This window comes from Carassius auratus, chromosome 21, assembly GCF_003368295.1.
Source record: "Carassius auratus strain Wakin chromosome 21, ASM336829v1, whole genome shotgun sequence".
NCBI lineage: Eukaryota > Metazoa > Chordata > Actinopteri > Cypriniformes > Cyprinidae > Carassius > Carassius auratus.
Window position 1 is genome coordinate 5,050,503 of NC_039263.1, and position 25,550 is coordinate 5,076,052.

Genomic DNA, 25,550 nt, shown 5'->3' on the forward strand with positions numbered 1-25,550 from the left:
AGTACTAGATTTTTGAAATACATAAGCCTACACTTTATTGGCCGAATAACTGGCATGAAGATGCACGTAGAGATGGAGGCGTCAAAGAAGACTGCATGGGGAGCAACCTTGCTGTTTTTGGTAAAACATGATTTTGATGACTTCATTAAATTTTGTTTTATAGAAAACTCCTTTTAAAAGATTATTGTTTTGTATAAATTGTATCTTAATTTTGATCAATGTATTATCAATCAGTTGCCCATATTTAATAAATAAGAAGCAAATTAATAGCCTAGCAGACAATGTAATGAGGCGCCTGCACGATCACTTGCATTGCATGTGAACTAAACTCAGCGTGTGCCTCACAGATTTGAGAAATATAGGCTATATATTACAGAAAGCTTGAAATGTCTTCTTTTAAATGAAAATATTCAAACCAAAATAAACGGGCTACTCTGTGATGATCTAATCCATATGAAATGTGCATTTCTCTCTGGCGTTCGTGGCGAGTCTGCACCACAGAAAACACCAGTTTATTACTAAACAATTAAATGACTCCTTGCATATTTTCGAACCAGCAGGCCGCTCTGGGTTGAGCGAGAAAATAATTAATTATAATTAATTAATAAGAAAATTATAATAAATTAAGTTTTTTTTTTTTTTAGTTTTTTTTTTTTTTTGCATACGTTCCTATGGCCCAATGATGCTACGATGAGCATTTACTGCTTTTTAAAAATGCGGGTTAGGAAGCAGGTCGGGTATAATATTTTATTTGCATCATAATTACATTAACGTAAAACCTCTAATCTTTCACATGAAATGAGAGTTTCATTTAAAAAAAAAAAAACAAGACGCTCTGCATTAACAGGTGACAGCCGGTTGCGAGTGTGGGAACGAATGTCCCCAGCAGTACTGAAAAGTCTTTCACTGGGCACAGAGGTTTACTGGCGCACAGAGGTAGATTTTTGCCAGCAGTGGAAATCGCTGCTGGTTTGTCTTTGACCACTGTAGAGGATCCTCTCTAAGAGGAATCAAAGGCTCACACGTCAGCACCCGATGTGACTGGCTGGCTCTGTGTTGCTACGGTATAAATCGTCCCAGGTGCTCAAGATTCCTGAACAGTTTAGTTTAGAGCGAACTGTCGGGCCTTGTTCCTCCTCATAGAAACACCTTCACACAATCAACGGCCGCGTGACGTCGACCAGCATAACGCAAGCCTTGGGTTAGGTTAGGTGAAAAAAAAACCCTAAGGTTCGGCCGAAACCGAACCCTGTCAAAAAGCCCAGTATTCGGCCGAATCCAAATCCTGGATTCAGTGCATCCCTACTATTGATTGATTAATACATGCTTATACATAGTATTAGGTAGCCAGTCCTGAAATTTATCAGCATGAAACAAAAATAAAAATACAAAAGTTATTCAAGAATCTCATATCACATTTAACCTGCAGCACAAGCTTTTTCCTAACATCATATGACCCCTTTAAGAAATCTAATGGCAAGCAGCCATTAGCCAAAAAATAAAAAAGTCAGATGCACATTTGCTCATTAAAACTCATTAATTATGGCACACCATTAAGGTATTGCAACATTTAAAATGATCAGGGGAAATTGAAAATTCCACTTCAAATTACACACAAAAAAGATAGAAATTACCTGGTGATTTTGTTTGTTTAACTACCTCTGATATAAATGGTTATGCTTTTAAGCTACCAAACTATGACCACTTTCTATTTAGCTGTTTAAACAAGCATGATAAAGCAAACCTAATCTACAATTTTCTACATTTCTGATAAAATATGAATACATAAGTGAATGCAGAACAAACGCATTGCACTAAGAAACATGGCAAACACTTTCTGCCATAATACAAAAATTTCTCTGCAATATCTCTGCAGTACAATCTTGTACTGTAACAAAGTACGTCATCACTTGTTTGCTTGCAGTTCTTACAACTGAACTGTTCCGGTTGACAGAATGTCAAGATTCTTCACTCTTTCTAACACATTCACACAAGCACTGACACGCACACACAAATCTTTCTTCCAGGGTACAAACACAGTTTAATAAACAGAGATGACAAAAAGAGCAAAAGCAATTTCACTGTAAAGAGGAAAAAACAACATTGCCAAAGTTCTGCAGAGTGCAGTGCTTTCATTTTAAAACCAACTCAAACTTGTACAGTGTCAAGATAAATTTACACCCGTCTGAACATGTCTGCATGAAACAACCTTTCAACCCTGCTGCATCAGCACTGCTTCATGTGTGTCACATGCAAGGGATGACAGGCGGACGGATTGAGGGCGAATGGGGTTTTAAAGCTTCTAGCTTCAAATGTCAAAAATCACATTTACAGTATGATACACTGACTCCAGTAAAGCTCTCTCCAAGGAACCAAGGCAAGAGATATCAGTGCTCAGGCAAGGCTGGTGGAACACAAAAGAGGTTCCAGTAAGATGGATAATGAAAAGTCCTTCCATCCATGTGAAAACTCTGAATGAAGTGATGGCTTGAACGTAACGCTGCAGAAACATCTAGGTTGGTAACGAGGTAAAGAAGAGACATGTCCACAGAAATGGAAGTGGAACCTAAGGTTTAACAACCAGTCTTGAAAACATATCTTTGAATAATATGAAGATGTGGAGGACACAATAAGTAAGCTACTGGATATCCCTCAGACAGCAACTACAAGGATTAGTTTCTGAAAAAAAAATGCATTTTATTCTCAAAATTCTTAAGAAAAATGGTGCCAAGTCTCTTGTGCAAACTGTTGACCCTCCTTTTTTTGGCACTCAGATTGAGTAAATATAATCATTCACTCCAGTTCAAAGACTCCCAATAAATGTTTCTGTCACACCTGAACATCTTTTCTTATTTACGTATATACACAAGGCATACTGGCAAAGAACAGCTCACTGTTAAACCAATGATCAGATACGATACAGCAATGCATCATTTTTTTTTTTTTTTTTTTTTAATTAAGCAATATACAATTATATGTGAAATGCATTCTTGATGATCCATTTCGAATTGATGGCTGTCAATATATGTAAACGCTGAAAAGCTACCTGAAAGATTCATACAGTTATTCATAAAGTTAAAGATGTTAATTAGACCATAACCTACTTTTTTTGGCATTTTTTTTTTTTTTAGAAGCAGAGCTTTAAAGATGATGCATTTTACAGCAATTTCTTAGAAAGGGATTTAGTATACTGGCGATGAGATATGTTTGTTAAGAATGTGCTCTCTAAAAGGGTTTTTAAAAACATCTGGATACTCCAGTATGTTTTTATTCTTTTGTGTTCCATCTAGCTCTTGGACACGGTCCTAAACCAGCATTTTCATACAGGGCTTCTTCAAGGGCAACTAGTTTTTCAGACAACCCATCAACTAGCCCAGGGATAATCACAGTCCTCGGGGTCATATTCATATGTCACAAGGTCATCAGTGATCCTCTGCTACAGTTTGGTTTAGAATTAGAATTTTGCTGCTTTCTTAGCAATTAAGCATAGCAATTAAACATATAATGATGCATATAATGAATATCATTATAATGAAATAAAAGATCTACACTTCAGGCTTGTCGATTATAATAATGTGAAAGGTCCATTCCTACAGAGCACATTCTTGCATTCCTTTGGCTCTAAAGCACCGATGCAAGTCTATGAGCGCATGCACTAGTTAAGCGGGTCAGAATAAGGGTCAGAATGTGGGATGAAAATAGTAATTTTCCCACAAATGTATTTGTTTGTTTGTGCAACAAACTTTATTCATATTATAAGTAACCCGCAGGGAACATATTAATAAAAGTAATCCATGTCATGACCCCTTTAACACAGAACACACATTCTGTTTGAACCTGAATGTGGACAGTCTTTTTGGTTATAATGTTTTGCTGGTGTGCAGTTGTGCATACGTTTCAAATATTACTTAAAAATCTTGAAATTAAGTGATTTAATGCACATTTTAAAACCAAACCATGATTAAGTAACATTAAGTCATCACCGCATTTTCTAAAAGCGTCCCCAGGCAACAAATTTCCAGTATTTCAGTCAGACGTTGGAATGGAATGTAGTTTTGCACATTCCTAGTCAATTTGGAGCTTGGCTGTCTCCTCCTAGATTATCAAGACTTGAGTGTTCCCTCTTATAAATCCTCCTGGAGGAGGAACATTTTGTGGAATCCGTCAGGTGTAACTGCCACTGAAGAAGAAAGCCGCTCTAACGTTTTGCCTCACAGATGACTGTCACCTAAAGGGTAAACAAACCGCAAGATGCCTGCGCTCTGGTGGGACTCCTGACTTATCAATACCATCAGTCAAGTGCCATGTGCGTCACTGTGCATTATCTCTCCTACCAAAGCACTTTGGCCCAACAGATGTGACAGGTTTTAAGCTCTCTGCCCTCACTTGCATGCACTATGTAAACAACATATCTGTTAGCCAACAGTTAAGTGATGTCATGTCATTTCCAGACACCTAAATTTAATAACCTGCTGCCCTCCCATTGACCAACTGCATTTGATGCCTCGGGTTTGATGAGTAGCTAATGCAATCTGAAACTCTATCCATCATACTGATTAATGCCAACTGAAATCATAATAGCATTATCGTTATCTGCCTCACCACCAATCCCAACTGACTCTACGTGGAATAATGAGTGGGGAAATGATTAATAGGAAAGAAATGGAAAGTAAAAAGTTGTCTGGGGTGTTCTGGCAGGCAGGAGAAAATTAGTGTGATGCAGTCAACACATAGTTAATGAGACGAGTGCATCCACAGGACAAAACTAATGAAAAGCAGAGAAATGACCAAGGTTTGAGTAATTGTCCCAATCTGTGCCTGAAGCCCAATATGGCTAATGGGCTGAATTTTTATGGACGAGTCCAGGTCATTATGCCTTTGAGCAGGCAGCCACCAAAAAGTCTGTGAAGAAGATAAGCAGTTAAGCTATTGGGAGAATGTGAGGCTGTGACCTGGATTTTTTTTAACCTAAAATTAATTCCGTCATTATCTTTGACTTTGCAAGTCTTCTGTTTTCCCTTTCGTCTCTTCAACTTCCAAGTTCAGCTGTCAATAAAAAATTGAACAAAGAAAAAAAAAGGACTAATTTAATAAATGCATGTTCCCTTCAAACTTGCCTTATCAAACACTGTGTATCGATATTTATTTGAAGCAGTTTTGACTAAGAATCAAATGAAGTCCAAGTACACTTTAAGCTACTTAATGAACATTATATGCATGCTAAAATGTGTGACACCTACCTTTAGAAGATGAGAAGTGTTGAAGTGTAAATCCTACTGGCAGGGAGTAACTTACCATATTTTATTTATTTAACAATCTAAACTAACTGAACTAAGAAATTTGTATTCTTATCATAAAAAGTCTTCACAGGTGAATTGCACTGAATTTTCTTGCACATATATACGATATTTGCATGTTAAGTGGTCTTTCTAAACTTCACAAATACATTAAATAGATGCAAATAAGATTTTCATTGGCCATTACAGCTCTTTAGGGTTCATGAGCTGAATCAGTGAGTCATGAGTGCTCTAGGCTAACTCTCATTTCTCCTTTCACATATCTCTGTCTACTCACTGCTTGTAGTAGTGAGTGACAAGCTCTTGACTGACCCCGTTGAAGTCTTCTTGCCATTAAAAAGGCTCACCTAGTTTACCTCCTGTCAGAACTGATTAACCCCAGCTCTACTTTTCCTTTCTGATTATGCGGCTGAAGGCACAGTGATTTAAGCTCAAGCAGACATCTCTAAAACAATCACACTAAAGTAAACCGATCTATTTTACTATATGCTAATAGTTTGGGTTATGATTTGTCTTGGTTTTCAAAAGCATTGTGTCATCTGACTTGTGTTCCTGAAAGTGTGTTAAACTACACAAACAAATGCACTGACAAAAACGTCAATTGTATAATTTTCTTAAAGTGAGCAGAATGTGTGAAAATCTGCCAAAAAAAACACCATCTGACCCATGCTAGCATTTCAGTCAGTCGCAACCAGGCCCGGTCTGACATGAGACAACACATAAATGTGACCGTCTAGCTGGTACGTTCTCCTTTGTGTTTTCCTCCTGCATGCTGACCACATGCAAATGTCAGTGGGGATTGTCAAATAATCCTACTTCAGAGGTGTAAAAACTGCTGAGTTATCTAGGAATACCAAATACTAAGGATTTGGAGAGCTCAGACACATTTTTCTGCATTAGAAAAAAGGCAGTGCTTTTCTTCAGCCATCCCAGTTTGACGTGCAAATCTGGATTTTTCACTTCTTTCCAGCATAGCCACCCACTAAAAAAGAGGCTCTGCGCTTTTTGAAGTAACGGTGAAAAGTCTGTTTAGAGACAGTCACAGTTAAGAAGTCATCTTGTTATATGCCTCGCTCTGCCTATGTGATATTGAAAACAAGGTGTAAAGGGTAGGGCAAGGTTAATAGCAAAACCCTGCAACTCCACGGTAGATGAGTCACGGCTCATTTAGATTAAAACAGGTGGTCAAATGTCAGAGAGTCGAAGAGGGTATACAATTCTAGAATAACATTGCCTCCCTCAAACCTTATGAATAAATAAATATATAAAAAATAATTCAATTTCAATATGCAAATTTCAGTTGCCTGAAAAAGAACAAGCAAGCTTTGATATCTTGAGGACAGAAGCCAGTTTTAAAATTTAGGAATAATGGATGGTTGTGACGAACAACAGCACAAACTAATAATTCCTCGCAGTAACTTTAATCACTCTGGCACCATTCCTTTAAAGTGAAATGCTAATGTACAACATTAATCTTTTCTTGAAGTTAGTGGAACTAAAGCTAGAGAGAGTAAGAGAGAGAGTGAGAGAGAGAGAGAGAGAGAGAGCAGACATTAACTGTTGCCCACTCCTCTCAGTTTTGCAGAAGTGCTGAAAGTGGGTTTATTTTCTTGCTTTGAGCACTGCATTTGGAGCTATAATTGTAACTCTGGCCTGAGCCAAGCTCACAGGCTAGCTGAAAATGGCTCCCTTGAGGGAGAAATCTTCTGGAGCTCTCAGACCTTCAGCTTTCAGCTCTTAACCTGACATGTTTCTTATCTACCATTGCCCTCATTACCATGGTCTTGCCAATATATCTGGGCTATGGTCTCCACATCTAATGGGGTTTTCAATCTGTTCCCGGCCATTTTACAGCTGTGCGCCTTGTCTCTCAAGGGTTGGGATATACACCAAAAGCAATGCTAGTTGAGTTAATTTCTCCTACTGTTCAACCTTTAGGATAAACCATTTATATAAAACAGTTTAAACGTATTTTCTGTTCTTCTAAAGGGTAGTTTATTTAGGGCATAGTCAACTCAACTGCCACAGAGCTGCTGCAACAAGCATTTCCACAGGTAAGGCCTGCTGGAGATGAGCATCTCTCCTCGGCAAGCAGATGTGCAAACTGTCGCAAGTTAAACTCAGCGTTCTGCATCACATCCTGGAGCTCAACACACAGTCAGTTTTGTTAAAAGTGGTAAACACTCAATTCTGTCACCAGTGCTGTTGTCGCTTTCTTTCATCTTGCAGCCTTTGATCTTGAAATTAGCTGACAATAAAAAAAATGCAGGACATCTGATGCTTTCAGTGATGTGAACTCTATTGATTTTATATTCATTTTGCAGTCACATTTATGTGGCCAGGTCTTTCTTCTATTAACGTGTCTGCTTAATTTCATCTTTCTTGAACATCCTATTGGTGTCAAATTATGGTATGATTCTCCATAAAAAATATATTGAATCATGACAAATGTTTTGTCAATGTGTATCATGAGGTTACCTTTTAGTTACAAACCCATATTGTTTTCTTTCCTCTGTAAGAAGCAGATGTTGTATAAAATAAAATAAAAAATTAAAGAAATAACATGCCGCTGTAATCCATGTGAATGGGAACAAGGCCATTTGAGCTCTAAAAATTAAAATGTGAATTTTTTTTTTTTTTCAATGAACATCTTCTCCAAACCCCCCACCAAACTCTCATGTAATGCACATGCACTGCAATTTCATGGAATGATAATGTATGTGTACCTGAGATTAAATGTTTCCAATCTCTGTAAATTTAACACTTTCCTATCAAAAGCCAAAGGACCCATAAATAAATAAACCTCACTTTTGTCAAACATGGCATTGTAAAACACATCCATTGCAGGGCTGATAATAAAATTGCTGAACAACATTGGTTTTAACATCTAATGAACATTCACAATGAAACTTTCTTGACTCGCAAGTGTGAATGAGTTTAAAAAAATACAAAAAATAAATAAAAATAATAGCTGCAAACAGGAAGAATTTAACATTTCCATTCTGTCCCTCACAAAAACCTATGATATTACTATTATAACTATGATATTGGAAATATACTGCATGCACATCAGATAAAAATAAATAAATAAAATAAATAAATAAATAAATGGCACAACATCCATTCATCCATTTTGCAAATCTCTTGTACTATAGGGTTAGATGGGTGGATGGCCATTTGGTAGCGACATCATGGTGATTAAATAATGACCATTTTTTATTTTGGGGTAAATGTTCCTTTAACATTTTTTGATGCAAGCAGCAACAATTTTTATAAGCACCGTGTAAATGCAGGACCTCCAGCAGCTACATGATAAAAGTGTATTCATACATACCCAAGGCGCTTGTTTGCGCACTAAACCCCCCTTTTCTCCCTCTCGCTCTCTTTTAATAAACAGTCAGACGTCTTCCACCCATTTGAAAGCAGGCGCTTTACTGTTGAGCTCATAAATAAAGTAACTCCATGAAGACCATAATAGGCTATCTATTGACTGAAATGATTTGTCACGATATGAAAACCAGCAGACGGAACAAACCACAGAAAACGCACGCGCAACCCAAGTGTTATCTCTGAGACACTGGGATCCGATCGATCGAGTTTCCAAGGCTAAGCTGTTTTTTCTTTTATTATTTATTTGTCTTGATCACTGAAATTATTCGTTGGAATATAACAATATTTAAGGATATTTAAGTTCCGAATAGGACGACAGTACCACGTATTATAGAAATAACAAAAATAATCTTGAAGAATCTTAAAATGTAGTAAGTTTTCATTCAAGGTTATACGCTACAACAGGAGTAATCAATTGTCTTTAACATTTCCATTAATAAAATAGACGACTATACAACGCACAACTGGTTACACGTTGACTTTTACCTCAGCAAAACAAAAGCTTTATGTCGCAGCATCAGTAGGCTATATTTCAACAGTGTGAATAAACTAGCTACCGTTCGACAGCGTGACTAAAATGTATCTTAATGAATGGAGGGAAAATGAATGTCTGTAAAAATATTTAAGTGATACTATCATCTCAAAGTAAAGTGGTCAGTCTTGCCAGCGATCAGCTCTCGCTCCTGGTCAGGTTCACCTCAGTGTATCTGTGGCAAGAGGAGACCTGTTAAACCTTAAAACAAATGACGTGTTCCTCTGAAAAACACACTTACTCGTGAATAAAACACTGCGGGATTTTACGAAGACATCTCTTTAACGGCGTTTCCCTGTCGTTATATGTACAAGACACGCATTTTAGGCATCATTCGGTCATAATAATATGAAATGTACCTCACCAGAGATAAATCCTTTTTTCTTCCGACGGACTTCAGATACTTTCTGAGCTCTGGCAGCTGATTCCCCCCCTCTGTCTTTGCACTTATTTTCCAGTGAATTCTATCATGTCCAATGAGTGAATTTTGAAGTATTTGCCTCAGATGCTGAAATGAAGGTAGTGGGGGAGCGTTAGTAATGTTGGAAAGCCTGCCCTCCTCAAACGAACATTCCCGCCCCCTCCTTCCCTCACTCGCAGATTGGTGTTGGATGGCGGCAAATTTCCCGCTCGGAGGAGGGTTTGAATACATCGCCTCGGATCGTTTCCAAGCGCTTAAATGAAGGCTACGGTGACCCTTTGGCAGAGAATCACCCAATTAATGTAATAGTTCAGCCAACATTATGCTATTATTTTACAAGTCTTAGTGTTGTTCCAAACCATGAAAACCCAGATTAGTTTGAAGAATCTTTATGCAGCTCTCTTCCATTCACAATGCCTCATTCAAAACACATACCAAGAACCAAAAGTGCTAAGTAGCAAGGTGCAGGCAATTGTCATTGATTAATGAGTTATATTTCACTTCAGAAGAAGAAAAATTGTAGGCTATGTAGCTATATTACAGCATTTAGGAATATTTAAGTTCCGAATATGATGAGAGTAGCACACTGGAATTTATATGGAAATAATCTTGAAGAATCCTAAAATGTAGTAAGTTTTCATTCAAGGTTATGTGTTACTACAAGAGTAATCAGTTTTCCTTTACATTTTCCATCAGTAAAATAGACGACTATAAAACAAACAACTCATAGTTATACGTTGGCTTTTACCTCAGTAAAACAAAAGCTGATGTTGCATCATCAGTATATTTTAAAAGTGTGAGAAAGCACCTTTTTGGACAAAAATCTTTGCCCTTGAATGCAAGATGAGTCAGCAATACTTTTGTTTTGTTTACTGGAAGTCAAAGATATACATTTTACACAAATATCTGCTAGAGGAAATTTTATATGTAAATCAGTACACTACCAAAGGGTTAGGCTCAGTGCTGAGGAAGGCAAACTGAAGCCATAATAAATTAATAAATAATGATGATTTCATACGTTTAAAAAACAAACAAACACAAGACTTCAACTATTTATATATTGAACACAGATTACTAATCCAGACAATGTATATGAACAAATCTGTGCTGCTGTTTAAAACCTAAACTCAAATAGTTGTCAGTTTTGGCATAATGTTTTCTCAAAATTACAATGTAATTTATTATACATCAGTCAGGGTCAGATAATCATTTGTAGAATTTGATTTAGACCATATGTTATTGTAGGGGATTTACATTTTTCTAATATGTGGAGACTTTTATTTTGATGTTTCTCGTGGGCGCCGCCATTTTGTAGGTTTTGACGAGTTGCGCGGAGAGAGCGAGAGAGCGGAGAAGAACAGCGGTGAGCTGAAATTGAATGTTGATCTCGGGTAGTCAATCGCGGGAAAAAGTCCCGTTTAGACTCGCGACATATATAAGAGCTGCATGACGTTGCTTCTGAGTCTTCGTGTATATGAACAAGTTTAACGAAGTAAGCGTTAAAATTAGTTTTCTGCCGTGTTCATGCATGAAGCTGGACAAAAGGCCTGTTAGTTTCATTAAGTCTCAGTCACGTAGGAGTTAAACAGTCTTGTGTTTTCTTTGCTTCAAACAGTTTTTGTTTCATTTGTTCAAACGAACTTGAAACAGTGATTGCTGTTACAGATCGTGTGAATTAAGGTTCGCTGAGTCATCGGATAGGGTCGTGCGTTGTTTGTCTTCTCATTGTGCCTCCATCAGCTGGGATTGCGGCCTCGTTGAATCAAGCTGCCGTCGTCAGGATCGCGAGGACAATCGCTGAGGGTTAGTGAGTGAAGAAACAGTACCCTGCCATCCATTGGACATCTTTCAGCACCTCATTCATGAACCAAGAGTGGTGATAAAAATTATTTTCCTCTTTTCCTTCTGAAAACTGGTAAGCAAACTGCCATTTTCTGTAAGTGAGTCATCTGAACTGTTAAATCATACAGATATTTTGATGGAACTGTGATCAGTGAATTTTCCTGCGAAGGGATTCATAGTCTTTCTTTTGTGTACATAACTGAACTTTTTGGGACTGTGAACCTCATATATGGATAGAGTATAACTTTTCACCTTTTTTTCCTGGATTTTTGAATTGGATCTTGGATTTTTGAGCCGGACTGAAGTGAACTTCAAAGTGTACTTTGTTTGAAAGGTTGAGTTAACTGTGAAACGTTTTGTTTAAGGTTACTTACAATAAGTGACACTGATTCTTACTTTCCTCAGATTGAACTGTAACTGACACAAATCTGTTGATTTTTCATCTCTATTATTTTCCACATTTCTTTTATTTCACTTTGATTTGTTTACACTTGAAATTGTTTTGTAAACTTTGTGAAAACAAGGAAAACGTAATCATTTAAAATCTTGCAGTACAAATAAATGTAAAATTTGTTTGTTAACTGAAAACTGTTTATGCTAATTTTGAGTCACTTATACTAAGGAGTGGGGGCGTCTTACCTATCCTGTTAGATTCAGGGGAGGGCGGGTTTTGCAGTTAACTAGGTTTACCTCCTGAGTTTTCTACATACACACACTTCAGGTGGCTGCCGTGTATTGAGTAAATCCTGAAGCCCACCTCGCTGATTCTTGAGCATTACACATTGCAACACGATAGACACTACATACAACTAGTCTAACAGTTGTACAAAGACTAAAAGCATTGGGTGGGGGGACTAGGATCCTGTTGCTCACTCAGTCATCCTTAGTATAGTGCTGAATATTTCCCCCACAAGGCGGTGGCATATTCCCCTCCGCCACATATTGGCGTCACGAACAGGATCAATTCCTGGTTCCTGATTCAGTGTAAGTTCATGGTCCTAGAGCCGACACTATGGCTGAACTGGACGAGTTAAAGAAACAGTTTGAAGAGATGCAAAGGCGTTTCGGTGAGCAGACATGCATGTTAGAGCAAGCCAGAGCCGAACAGAGAGAGGCGCTTTCCCTCGCTAAAACTGTTATTGAACAACAGGCTGCCGCTCAGAGAGCACCATCTACTGTTTACATCCCTAGGGATCGTAAGCTTCCAGAGTTCACCGGATGTCGTTCCAAGCCTGGTGAGTTGAGTATAGAAGAATGGATAAGTTCAATGAAGTCCGCCTTCAAGGTGATGAAAATTCCTGAAGAAGACAGAATTGAGTTTGTTAAGCAGTATTTAAAAGATGAGGCTAAGATGACAGTCAAGATCACACTCAACGGAAAGGAGAAGTCAGTGGATGAGATTTTCGATGCTTTGGATCAGACTTATGGGGACAAACTTCCCATTGGCAGCAGACTGAAAGAGTTTTATGACCGCAAACAAATGCCTGGAGAAACAATCCGTTCTTATGCTTATGACTTGCAGGAGAAGCTAAGTATCATCCAGAGTCGAGAGCCATCTAGAGTTCCTGATGCTGATGGAGTTTTGAAGGAACAGCTTGTGTTGGGCCTGAAAGACGATTCGCTACGGCGTGAAATGAAGAGGAGAGTTAAAACTGAGAAGGACCTGACATTCATCCAGCTTATGCAGGAAGCTATTACTTGGTCTGAAGAAGAGGAGGTGCAGGTTCCAAGCAATCCGAGAACGAGTACTCGTCCACGTGGTGTCGTTCATGCTACCACTGCAACAGAGAGCTCTTCAGCCCCTCTCACCCTGGAGTCACTCCATGAAGCCATTCAACAGATAGCTGCCCGACAAGAAGAACTGTTTCAGATGGTAAACAGCAAAGAAAAATTGAAACCTGCAGTGAAGGAAAACAAGGCAAAAAGTGCACCTTTGAAAGATAGTGAAGGAAGGTACATCTGTTATACGTGTGGTAAGCCAGGACACACAAGCCGACGTTGTCTTCAGAGCAGAGAAAACTCTAGTAGAGTGCAACCTAACACAGCAGAGATAGAAAAGACAGCTGACAGAGACACTTCAGTGCTAGAGAGTCCAGGTCCATCCGTTATAAGAAGTCATACTGCAGACTGTGATACAGAGAACGTTTCCAAGTCACTTTGTGAAAGTGCTTTTGGTGATTGTATAACCATTGAGGTGAAAATTGCGGGAATCAGAACAATCTGTCTCTTGGACACAGGGTCAGAAGTGACTACTATCACCGAGTCACATTTTAAGAATCACTTTGGAGAAGTTGTTCTGTCGTCTGCCAACTGGGTCCGACTTACAGCAGCAAATGGCCTAGACATTCCCATCATTGGATGTCTGGAAGCAGACATAGAGTGTTTTGGGAAGACGTTGCATGAAAAGTGCGTGTTTGTGATCAAAGAGAGCGATTCTAATGGGACAGAATTGAAAGGATTGCCTGGCATTATTGGGATGAATGTGTTGAGTGAAGTTAATGATCTATTCATGACTACTAAAGACATGAAGAAGATGGACAGGTATAGCCATGGTTTTAGGGAGGCAAAAGTCCAGCGAGTTTTAGCTAACATAAAGATGCAGACTGAGGCACTGAGTTGTGGTGACAAGATTGGCTTTGTGAAGGTTGCTGGGAAGCAATCAGTAACTATTCCACCATTCAGTGAACGTGTTTTAGAAGGCCGCTGCAGGATACCACCAAAAGTGAGCTGTCAAGTGTTGGTTGAGGCCTCGTCAAATGTCAGTTTGCCTAAGAGTGTTCTGATTGCTAATGTGCTTGCTAAGACTGCCGATGGTAAAGTTCCAGTCAGAGTGTTAAATTCTAGTGAAAAGCCTGTAAAGCTCCCACCAAGATGTAGGATCGCAGCACTGTCCAAGCCCCAGGAAGTTGTGCCAAGGGTGCTCGTCGAGTTTGAGGAAAAAGAGAATGCTTTGCATGTTAAAGCTGTGCAGCAACATAAGGTGAAGGCAGAGATAAGCACTTCAGAACAGCTGCCAGTTCCAGTGCAAATTAATCTAGAGAACCTCACAGAAACACAACGTTGCAAACTCCAAAACTTACTGGCTAAGCACAGTGATGTGTTTTCAAAGAACGATTGTGACTTCGGTTATACAACTGCTGTCACACATAGTGTTCCAACAGGAGATGCTCCTCCCATTAAGCAAAGACATCGCAGAATCCCACCTCAGGTTTTTCAGGAAGTGAAAAAACATGTTCAAGATTTAGTATCTCAAGGTATTCTCAGAGAAAGCAGTAGCCCATGGGCATCTCCAGCTGTGATTGTGATCAAGAAGGATGGCAGCGTACGCTTTTGCTGTGATTACAGAAGGTTGAATAAAGTGACCTGCAAAGATGCTTATCCTCTCCCTCGTGTGGAGGAATCGTTGGATGCCTTGGGAAATGCACAGCTGTTCTCCACACTTGATCTTACCTCCGGGTATTTCCAAGTAGCGATGAGTGAGGAGGATAGAACAAAGACGGCGGTCACCACTCCCTTTGGACTGTTTGAATGGACCAGGATGCCATTTGGACTTTGCAATGCACCTGCAACATTCCAGCGTCTGATGGGGGTGGTGCTCGGTGATCTAACGTTTGACATACTGCTCATCTACCTTGATGACATCATTGTTTTTTCGAAAGACTTCGAAACCCATTGTCAAAGACTGGAAATAGTATTCAATCGATTGAGACAGCATGGTTTGAAACTGAAACCCAGCAAGTGTTTCCTTTTGAAACCCGAAGTGAAATTCTTGGGTCACCTTATTTCTTCCCAGGGAATAAAGGTGGATGGAGAGAAAACTCAGGTTTTGGAATCCTGGCCTGCACCCACGAATGTCAGAGAGTTAAGACAGATCCTTGGATTCATGAGTTACTACAGGAGGTTTGTTCCTGGTTTTGCTCAATTAGCCCGGCCCCTTCATGCCCTGGTTGGTAAAGGAGGGAAAGAGAAAATCATTGAACCCCTTAACTGGACAACAGAATGTCAAACTGCATTTGACAAACTCAAGCAGTGTTTAATGTCTCCGCCAGTTCTCGCGTACCCAGATTTCAGTCAGTCTTTTGTACTCACAACTGATGGAAGCCTGCATGGTCTTGGAGCTGTGTTAAGTCAACGACAAGGAGGGGTGGAGCGTGTGATTGCGTATGCAAGTCGGGGTCTTCGTGGATCAGAAAAGAATGATAGAAATTACAGTGCTTTCAAGCTAGAGCTACTTGCCTTGAAATGGGCTGTAACTGAAAAGTTCAAAGAATACCTGATCTACTCCAAGTTCTCTGTGATAACTGATCACAACCCTTTGCGCTACTTGGCGACCGCTAATTTAGGAGCTGTTGAACAACGGTGGATAGCTCAGTTGTCAGAATTTGATTTTGAAGTCTACTACAAACCAGGACGGCAAAACACAAATGCCGATGTGTTATCACGGATTCCATCCAGTGAGGAGCCTGAGCAAGAGGACTCTGCTAAAGACTTCATTAGGATGAATTCAGATGAAGTGCGTGCATGTTTATGGCCAGTTGCCAACAAGCATCAGATAGTACAAGCATCGGTTCAGGTATCAGTGACAAGGAAAGTCCCTGGATATAGCTGGAGTGATATAGAAGAGCAACAAAAGATCGACCCTCATATAGCTCCTATATACCGTGCTGTACTAACCAACAAGAACCTGAGTCCAGTTGAGCAACGCAATATGGATGTTGAGTTAAAAAAGCTTTCTAGACAATTCACACGACTCAAGCTTAAAAAAGGAGTGATGTTCCGTTCCATCTTTGATCCCCGGGACGGAGAAGAAATTTGTCAATTAGTGGTTCCAGAACCCTTGCGTTACAAAGTGTACGAGAGTCAGCATGATCATTGTGGCCATTTTGGAGAAAGAAGCACGCTGGAGCGCATGAGGCGGAGCTATTACTGGCCGACAATGAGTAAGGATATTCAAAACTGGATTCAGGAATGCAAGAGATGTGCCCTTGCTAAAGACGTTTTTCCTAAAATACGAGCCCCAATGACATGTACTAATGTATCTGCCCCGCTGGAAGTCCTTGCTATGGATTATACAGTCTTGGAGGAATCTTTGGGAGGATATGAAAATGTCCTCGTCCTAACTGACATGTTTACTCGTTTCACGGTAGCAGTGCCAACCAGAAATCAGACCGCTCATACCACTGCAAAAGCCCTTGTGCAGCATTGGTTTGTCCACTACGGCTGTCCTGCACGACTACATTCCGACCAAGGTCGATGTTTTGAAGCAAATGTCATCAAAGAACTGTGTAAAGTCTATGGAATCGGAAAGAGTCGCACCACTCCGTATCATCCACAGGGTAACTCCCAGTGCGAAAGATTTAATAGAACCATGCATGATATGCTAAGGACGTTACCCCCGGAAAAGAAAAGGAATTGGAAACAGTATCTGCCCGAGTTGGCGATGGCATACAATAGCCGAATCCACACTTCAACTGGCTATTCGCCATTCTATTTAATGTTTGGGAGGGATGCCAGAATGCCGATGGATATCCTTAATGGGAGAGACTTGGAGGACAGTAGAGCTGACAATCTTGATGATTGGGTGAAAAACCATCATGATAGATTAAAGACCGCTGTTGAAGTAGCCAACTCAGCAGCACAGGAAGCTTCAAGGCGAAGAAAAAGAGCTTATGATCGGAAATCGCATGCCGCACTTATGAGACCTGGTGACCGTGTTCTGTTACGGAATCATTCACATAGGGGAAGGAATAAGATACAAGACCATTGGGAACCCTTGCCTTACACTGTAGTGAAACAGAATCACGCAGACACTCCAGTTTACACCATTCGCCCAGAGAAAGGGGGCCCATGTAAAGTTGTACATAGGGATCAACTCAAGCCTTGCACTTTTCAGTCATCACTACCACCTTGCACATCTAGACGTGAATCTAGAGCACACATAGGTCAGGCACACACTGATTCAGAAGATTCTGATGTTCTTCCAGTCCCTGTTGTTACATTTGCACCCGCTACACTCACAGACACACAAGGTAGAAGGGCAGGTGGGGATGAATCAGAGATAGGTATCAGGGACCATGTCGATGAAATGTCAGCTGATGATTCAGTAGAACAGTCTGTACTTGAGTCTATGAGTTCAGGTGGCTCCGAAGCTGAAAGTGAAAATGAAAGTATTACTGAACCTAGACGTTCACAGCGTTTGAACAGAGGTACTTTACCCGTTAGGTATAGGACTGACTATGTCTTGAAATAAGCTTATGTCAACCTGAAGGTTTGTATGTTTCTTTTAATATGAAGGTTTTTCAATCTTGCTAATTGAAAGTGTTTAATTGCTGTACTTGATGTTTTCTTGTGTGGAAAGAATATTTACCTGCTATTCTCTGTCATTTATTTTTCAGGACTGAGTTGCTGAATGGAAGTCCGGTGGCATGGCAGGGTTTAGCAGGGGGGAATGTAGGGGATTTACATTTTTCTAATATGTGGAGACTTTTATTTTGATGTTTCTCGTGGGCGCCGCCATTTTGTAGGTTTTGACGAGTTGCGCGGAGAGAGCCAGAGAGCGGAGAAGAACAGCGGTGAGCTGAAATTGAATGTTGATCTCGGGTAGTCAATCGCGGGAAAAAGTCCCGTTTAGACTCGCGACATATATAAGAGCTGCATGACGTTGCTTCTGAGTCTTCGTGTATATGAACAAGTTTAACGAAGTAAGCGTTAAAATTAGTTTTCTGCCGTGTTCATGCATGAAGCTGGACAAAAGGCCTGTTAGTTTCATTAAGTCTCAGTCACGTAGGAGTTAAACAGTCTTGTGTTTTCTTTGCTTCAAACAGTTTTTGTTTCATTTGTTCAAACGAACTTGAAACAGTGATTGCTGTTACAGATCGTGTGAATTAAGGTTCGCTGAGTCATCGGATAGGGTCGTGCGTTGTTTGTCTTCTCATTGTGCCTCCATCAGCTGGGATTGCGGCCTCGTTGAATCAAGCTGCCGTCGTCAGGATCGCGAGGACAATCGCTGAGGGTTAGTGAGTGAAGAAACAGTACCCTGCCATCCATTGGACATCTTTCAGCACCTCATTCATGAACCAAGAGTGGTGATAAAAATTATTTTCCTCTTTTCCTTCTGAAAACTGGTAAGCAAACTGCCATTTTCTGTAAGTGAGTCATCTGAACTGTTAAATCATACAGATATTTTGATGGAACTGTGATCAGTGAATTTTCCTGCGAAGGGATTCATAGTCTTTCTTTTGTGTACATAACTGAACTTTTTGGGACTGTGAACCTCATATATGGATAGAGTATAACTTTTCACCTTTTTTTCCTGGATTTTTGAATTGGATCTTGGATTTTTGAGCCGGACTGAAGTGAACTTCAAAGTGTACTTTGTTTGAAAGGTTGAGTTAACTGTGAAACGTTTTGTTTAAGGTTACTTACAATAAGTGACACTGATTCTTACTTTCCTCAGATTGAACTGTAACTGACACAAATCTGTTGATTTTTCATCTCTATTATTTTCCACATTTCTTTTATTTCACTTTGATTTGTTTACACTTGAAATTGTTTTGTAAACTTTGTGAAAACAAGGAAAACGTAATCATTTAAAATCTTGCAGTACAAATAAATGTAAAATTTGTTTGTTAACTGAAAACTGTTTATGCTAATTTTGAGTCACTTATACTAAGGAGTGGGGGCGTCTTACCTATCCTGTTAGATTCAGGGGAGGGCGGGTTTTGCAGTTAACTAGGTTTACCTCCTGAGTTTTCTACATACACACACTTCAGGTGGCTGCCGTGTATTGAGTAAATCCTGAAGCCCACCTCGCTGATTCTTGAGCATTACACATTGCAACACGATAGACACTACATACAACTAGTCTAACAGTTGTACAAAGACTAAAAGCATTGGGTGGGGGGACTAGGATCCTGTTGCTCACTCAGTCATCCTTAGTATAGTGCTGAATATTTCCCCCACAAGGCGGTGGCATATTCCCCTCCGCCACATTATGTTGACGTTATCAGCCAAAATCTGTTTATTTTCTTGACAAAGCCAATAAAACATTACAGTGAAAAAAAAAACTTCACAATAAACAGTTTCCCTTTTATTTTTCAGTCCAAAAGTGGGCTACAGTCTTTTACTTTACATACTTACCTTTCATTAGACGCTGTAGATAAATAGCTAAAAATTATAGTGCAGCAATCAGTAAAAACCAGTGTGTTTATGATTCAAATAATATGATAACAAATGGCAGTTTGCGACATAAAGCAGCATAACACAGTGTGGAGCCTATATATATATATATATATATTTAAGTGATGTATTTGTTTTCCAACGATCCTTAAAATAGGTTCCCCTTCACACAGTGCCTTTAAAGGGCACAAAAATGACATTTAGAATCTGCCCATCTCCTGAAAGCTGGCTCACGGGGATATTGCATTTAAATACTGTACTCAAATGCTCCTGATGTTGAGGAACCTCTGCTTTGGCACACATCCACACAAGGTGCCCTTGGTCCAGTCATGTATTTCTTGCTTTTAGCAGCTGCAGAAGTCTGAATAACCCTACGAAATCAACATATTTTCCTTTTAGGCTGAATGCTGTCGTTGACTACTGTGAGTGATCTTATTCAGATGAGCAGAATTAGCACTATTTCCACAGGCTTAAACTCTCCCTAAATCACCAATATAATTAGGTTTTGCAGTCCGCATAGAAAATGAGGTAACAAATCAGACGCCTTGCCCGTACACTGCTAAAGCACAACAGCTGATAAGGAAAGCTCCATAAGGAACTAGAAGGAAATAATTCTTACTTCCATTGCATTCACATTAGAGCTCACACCATGTTGTCTGGTTAAAAAAAAGCTTTTGCGCAGAAGGAATGGGATTAGCCAAAAAAAAATAATAAAAAAAAACACTTTTGAGCACACATTACCTCAGCTAAGATGTTTGAAACATTACTAGTGATCATTTATTTATTCCTCTCTACAATTATAATGGATGTAATATTATAATTTATTATAATATAGGCTGTTGATTACTTGCTTGAGTTGAATACTTGAGTTCTCAGACCTTTTATTGTGACGTTGGGGTGAACTCTGATGAGGATTCTTTACGTTCCTCAAAATCCTGGGGCCTCATTTATAAAACTCTCAGTAGATTTCAGCCTAAAAGTGTACATACGCTCATAAGCTATTTTTGTTTGTTTGTTTGTTTGTTTGTTTGTGTGTGTGTGTGTAAGCACAAACATTTTCAGATTTATAACAATCCCAGTCAAGGGAAGATTGTGCGAATGCGCATCTCCACCCCGTGTCCTCCCCGAAATCACCGTATATGGAGCTTTCAACGCCTTGTTTTACTATGCATAACCTCATCTGCATTTCATTTCCATGCATATTCCCATCCCATATGACACCATGTTTAGAAGATAAAAGGCATTAAGGAAATATGAGATACGGACTACAAATGCCATTTGTGTCATACATTAATTTTTATTTCTAAAAATCATCCAATATCCTTGTTATGTTTTAGAATACATTCTAAGAATGGGTCAGAGTTTGTTTTCAGGTGCACAAATTTTCCCATCAAGTTTGTTTTTATAAATCCCACCTTTTGTGCAGGAAGCGTCGTACACCTCTAACAGGACTGTTTCTGTGTGTACGCAATGGTAATAAATGAGGCCCCTGGTCTGTGAAAAAAAAAGTAGCCACTCCATGTTGAGCATTAGGAAAGTTTCTTAAGAGCACCAGAGACAGGAATGAAGAGGGGAGAGGAAAACTGGGAGTGTCTGTAACAATTCTTCTTTGATTTTGGCAAGAACTTTTTAAGTTCTGAAAGTGCACGGGAGAAAATTTTCAATGATCATGATATTTATCATTAAAAAAAAAGATAGTGAAAGATAGTGAATATGTTTAGTACTTTCCACCCATTTTGTTTTCATCTTGTTTTTCTTGTTTCCTTTTTTGTTTGGTTTTAAGAGTGAGTTAAGAATAGGCAGCCTGAATTTAAATGGATGTAGAGACAAAGGAAATGGATGTTTTTTGCGACTGTGCACCCTTACAGATAGTACTACTGAAGAAGTCGACTGGAAGAGGGAATGGGAAGGTGAAGGTTTTTTTTTTTTTTTTCAGAGTCAATAAACCAGTAACGGGAGTTGGAATACTTTCCCCAAAACTGTTGATTTTCTAGAGTTCATTAAAGTCCGTCTGTTAAAAATTAGAGGAATACTGTATATGAACATGTACTGTTCATTACTGTATATGCTCCATTTGTTAGAGTACAGATATTAATTTTTTTTTCTTTTTTTTTTTTTTTTGAAGAGGTTTACATGGTTATCAAAATCAGTATACCAGGACTCATTGTGAAGATAATTTATTGTCAATTGCCGGACAAAATATTTTTTATTGTTTTAACTATTTTAATGTTTTTTATTCATTAGTTTTTCTGATCTCTCTCTCTTTTGTGCATAAAAATTGACAAAAAAGAGAGATATTCACAGTTCTGTCATGACAACTATCAGAGGGATTTGCATGGTAATGGCGGAAAAGATCTGTTACACTGCTGCTGCGGCAGAGCAAGTAGAGACTTGCTACTTCCAATACATCCACAACATGCTGCTGTGAGCATGTATGTAATACTGCGGCTGCACATATAACAGATATGAATAACCCCCATAGCATACATGATCACCCTGTATCAGATCAGGTGGAGCTGGGGAAGGTGGAGGGTTTCTGAAGTGCGTTCTGTGTTGTAACAGTTACCACAATCACTAGTCGATGTTGAGCAGCGAGCTGTCACAGGCTGTTACAGCTGTCCTTGTCATGTTTCAGAGCACATGCATACTCAACTACATCGACATTTGGCTGATACAAGCTCTTTGGAGCATACGTACAGTACGGCATTGAGATGTCATTCTCGCACATAAGAAAGAGCTGGGGTTAAGGCTAAGCGCCAAGGAAAGTGTGCTTTCTCCACTACAGAGAACCACTTATCTCCTTGTTGTTGCTTACGCTAACGACTGAAGCCTTCCTCACGGACTGGGGAGCAGTCGTAATGCGATATATGTGCAATCCAACATTCAAATTCAGGACAAAATTTAACATAATTCCATTCTACAGAAAATTATTAAATAGAATTCCATGACCTTTCCAAAACTTTCTGGGTTTATTTATATTTCGAAAGCTTTATTTTGTGTATTTGGTGCAATGAAATGTGTTTTATGCATTTTAAGGTAAAAAACAAACAAACAAAACATTATTTTTCACATTCTTTACAGGGTACACTAATGTTTCTCATCTATGCCTCGCCTTTCTGAAACACGTTGTCTTTTACAAAGTTCATTGGTATGAAAAGTGAGGTGTGCTCTGATTGCTTTGTGATTGGCCGAATGCCTCAAGCATGTGATGGAAATGTTCCTCCCCTTGCCATACGGTGATGCGTATCCCGGTTTGAACACCAGTTCAACAAGAGAAAAACAATAAAACCTGTTACAAAAGAGACATTTGTTGCATCCAATAGGGATATGACTACTGATTATCATGAGTTATTCTGTGTACATGTTGCATCGCTGCAGTGAGCTCATCACGTCCCTTTGAGTAGTCAGTCATTGGGAGCAAAGCCCGTTGGTACATGTTTCTTTCATTCTGAGAGGCCAGGAAAAGTATGGTACCACTCCAGACTTAGTTGTGCTCGCCATGATTTCACACTAGACAAGCATTTGTCAGTATGGGGGTGTGGGCATTCTCATTCCCAAAGTGCTCTCCGAAGCAGTGTGAGTTCCCTAAAGGGAACGTCCCAGGCTATGTATGTAACCATGGGCACACAGGAGCTTTTTCCGACTATATACGTAACCTGCGATGTTCATGCTAACTAGACCTACAGCCTCCATGACATGTTGATTTCTGATAATATTGACTTAGAAATCTCTAAGCTGTTTGGTCTTAAAGTGAGGATTGTTTCTATTGATCAAGAAAAAGCTGCAAGACTCCGAAACCGTTTGATTTTCCAGATGTTAAATAGCACAAGGTAGTGTCTATGGATCTTATCATCTTTCTCTCTAGACCTTTGATTGAACCTTTTCAGAAGAGCCCAATGTGCCACATCCATACTAAGTTGACTGCACTGCATACCGAGATGTAGACGGATTGTATGCCCATTGTGGTGTCTTGTTAATTTTATTTTAATATTAAACTGTAAATACATTTTTGTAAATACAAATGAAATGCAGTGACAACATTTTTAGATTACAGATAAAAAAAAAGCTGTTTTGTAAGTACAAATAAAATACATTTACATTTAGCAGACACTTTTATCCAAAAAAGTGACTTACAAATGAGGATTAGTGGAAGCAATTATCAACAAAAGAGCAATGATGTACAAGTGCTATAACAAATCTCTGTTAGCTTAGCACAGTACACAAAACATGGGCTTCTGAATAATATAATAAATATAACGAAAACAGATAGAATAAAAAAAGAATAGAGCAAGCTAGTGTTAAAGGTCTTTTTTGCTTTTGTTAATTTTATAATAAATGAAAAGAAAACAGATAGAATGCAAAAAAATTAGAAAGCTAGTTATTTTTTTATTTTTTATAAAATCAGAATAGAGTGCTAAAGTTAGAGGGTCAAATAAAGACGGAAGAGATGTGTTTTTAGCTGATTCGTGAAGATGGTTTAGGACTGAGAATATATAATATAATATTAAAAATACAGTGACAACTCTTCAGGAATTACACAAAGGCATTTCATATATATATATATATATTAACATATTACCCTTAATATATTTATTTACAGTCACATTCTCTTAATATAACAATATCTTCTTGGCTTGTTAAAATATATTGATAATAATAATTATAACAAAGGAGGTAATCAGTGGTCAAAAGCTGTCTTTAATTTCATCACAGTTAACAAACCTCTTTTCCAGCCACAATAATAACATACAGACAAAACACAGTATGACTCACAAAAAGACAAAGAAATCAATACAAAATTCAGTAAACATAAATAGATAAACAAAAATATAGAACATAGAAAGAAAATAATCATTTAAATTATGGATAAACATTTAATTTTAATTAGCAATTTATACTCTATCAATTTATTAATAATATCATTATTCTCTTATTTAATATACATTTTCTTTTTTAATACACATTTTCACAGGAAATTGTCATTCATATTATTTTTTCACTTCTAAAACATAACTTTTACAATATTTGTGTAAATTAGAGTTTGAATTCAAATTATAAAATGATGACACATTACTGGGACAAAAAAACCTCTTCCTACACCTAGCCTAAGCCAACCCAATATTTTATTTTCAACTTTCAACGATTATTAAATTTTTATTGAAAATGATTACCTTTTAAAAATGATATGAAATGTAAAAAGTGAGCAAAAAAGTTCTGTAAAAGGCCAATTTGAACTGGTCAAAAAGAACACCTCACCCTCTTCCACCAATTCTACAGGGGAACATTTTAAGAACATTTTGATTAAGATTTCTTAATCTTCTTAGAACATTTTGTCAATGTTCCCATTTAGTTATGAAAATGTTATTTTTGTATTGCCGCTGAATCTACAAAATGTCCATTGTTTTCATGCTTTATTTTTATTTATATTTTATTGGTTATGTGCCATTAGAGAAAACATTAAAAGAGACCTATTTATGCTGCTTTTTGCAAGATGTATTATAGGTCCCAGGTGTCCCTAGATTGTGTCTACAAACTTTCAGCTCAGAATACTCCACAGATAAATGATAATATGCTATAAATGCCCATTTTAAAGCAAAACAGAAGCAAAAATGCATGTATGCTGTTTGCATTAGTTTTAAAACCATATCAGTTTAAACTTCTGGTTCTCTGGGTGTACTCATCTGAAGCACGACACCATCACGTGAGTCTAAACAAAGTTGTCTTTTGCATCTTATAGCATTTATGCTGTCAAATAAATACAATATTATGTCAAAAACACATTTAAGGCCAACAAATAACATTTATATTGTTATATAACGATAACAATAAAGATAGTTCTAACAGTCATTCTCAGTATTAAAAAACTGGTGTGGACGGTAATATCATTATC

General features: G+C 38.4%; 2 protein-coding genes across 3 annotated transcripts in view; one reads left to right on the top strand and one right to left on the bottom strand.

The window, feature by feature from the left end:
- Positions 1–9,906, bottom strand: part of LOC113038302 (gamma-aminobutyric acid receptor subunit alpha-2-like) — a 186,524-nt gene extending 176,618 nt beyond the window's left edge. The window contains exon 1 of the mRNA XM_026195616.1: positions 9,584–9,906. Coding sequence (XP_026051401.1) covers positions 9,584–9,871 — 288 coding nt within the window. The 5' untranslated portion in view covers positions 9,872–9,906. The remainder of the gene's footprint in view (positions 1–9,583) is intronic.
- Positions 9,907–10,889: 983 nt separating this feature from the next.
- Positions 10,890–19,478, top strand: LOC113038303 (uncharacterized). Of its 2 annotated transcripts, none has more exons than XR_003274758.1 (2): positions 10,890–18,183; positions 18,357–19,478. XR_003274758.1 is itself a non-coding variant. In XM_026195617.1 (2 exons), exon 2 carries the CDS (start codon positions 12,495–12,497, stop codon positions 17,730–17,732), a length of 5,238 nt encoding a protein of 1,745 aa, XP_026051402.1. In that variant the 5' UTR covers positions 10,890–11,132; positions 11,306–12,494; the 3' UTR covers positions 17,733–19,478. The 2 variants fall into 2 exon arrangements, 1 of the variants encoding a protein (XP_026051402.1); XM_026195617.1 differs by having other exon boundaries at positions 10,890–11,132; positions 11,306–19,478.
- The last annotated feature ends 6,072 nt before the right edge of the window (positions 19,479–25,550 follow it).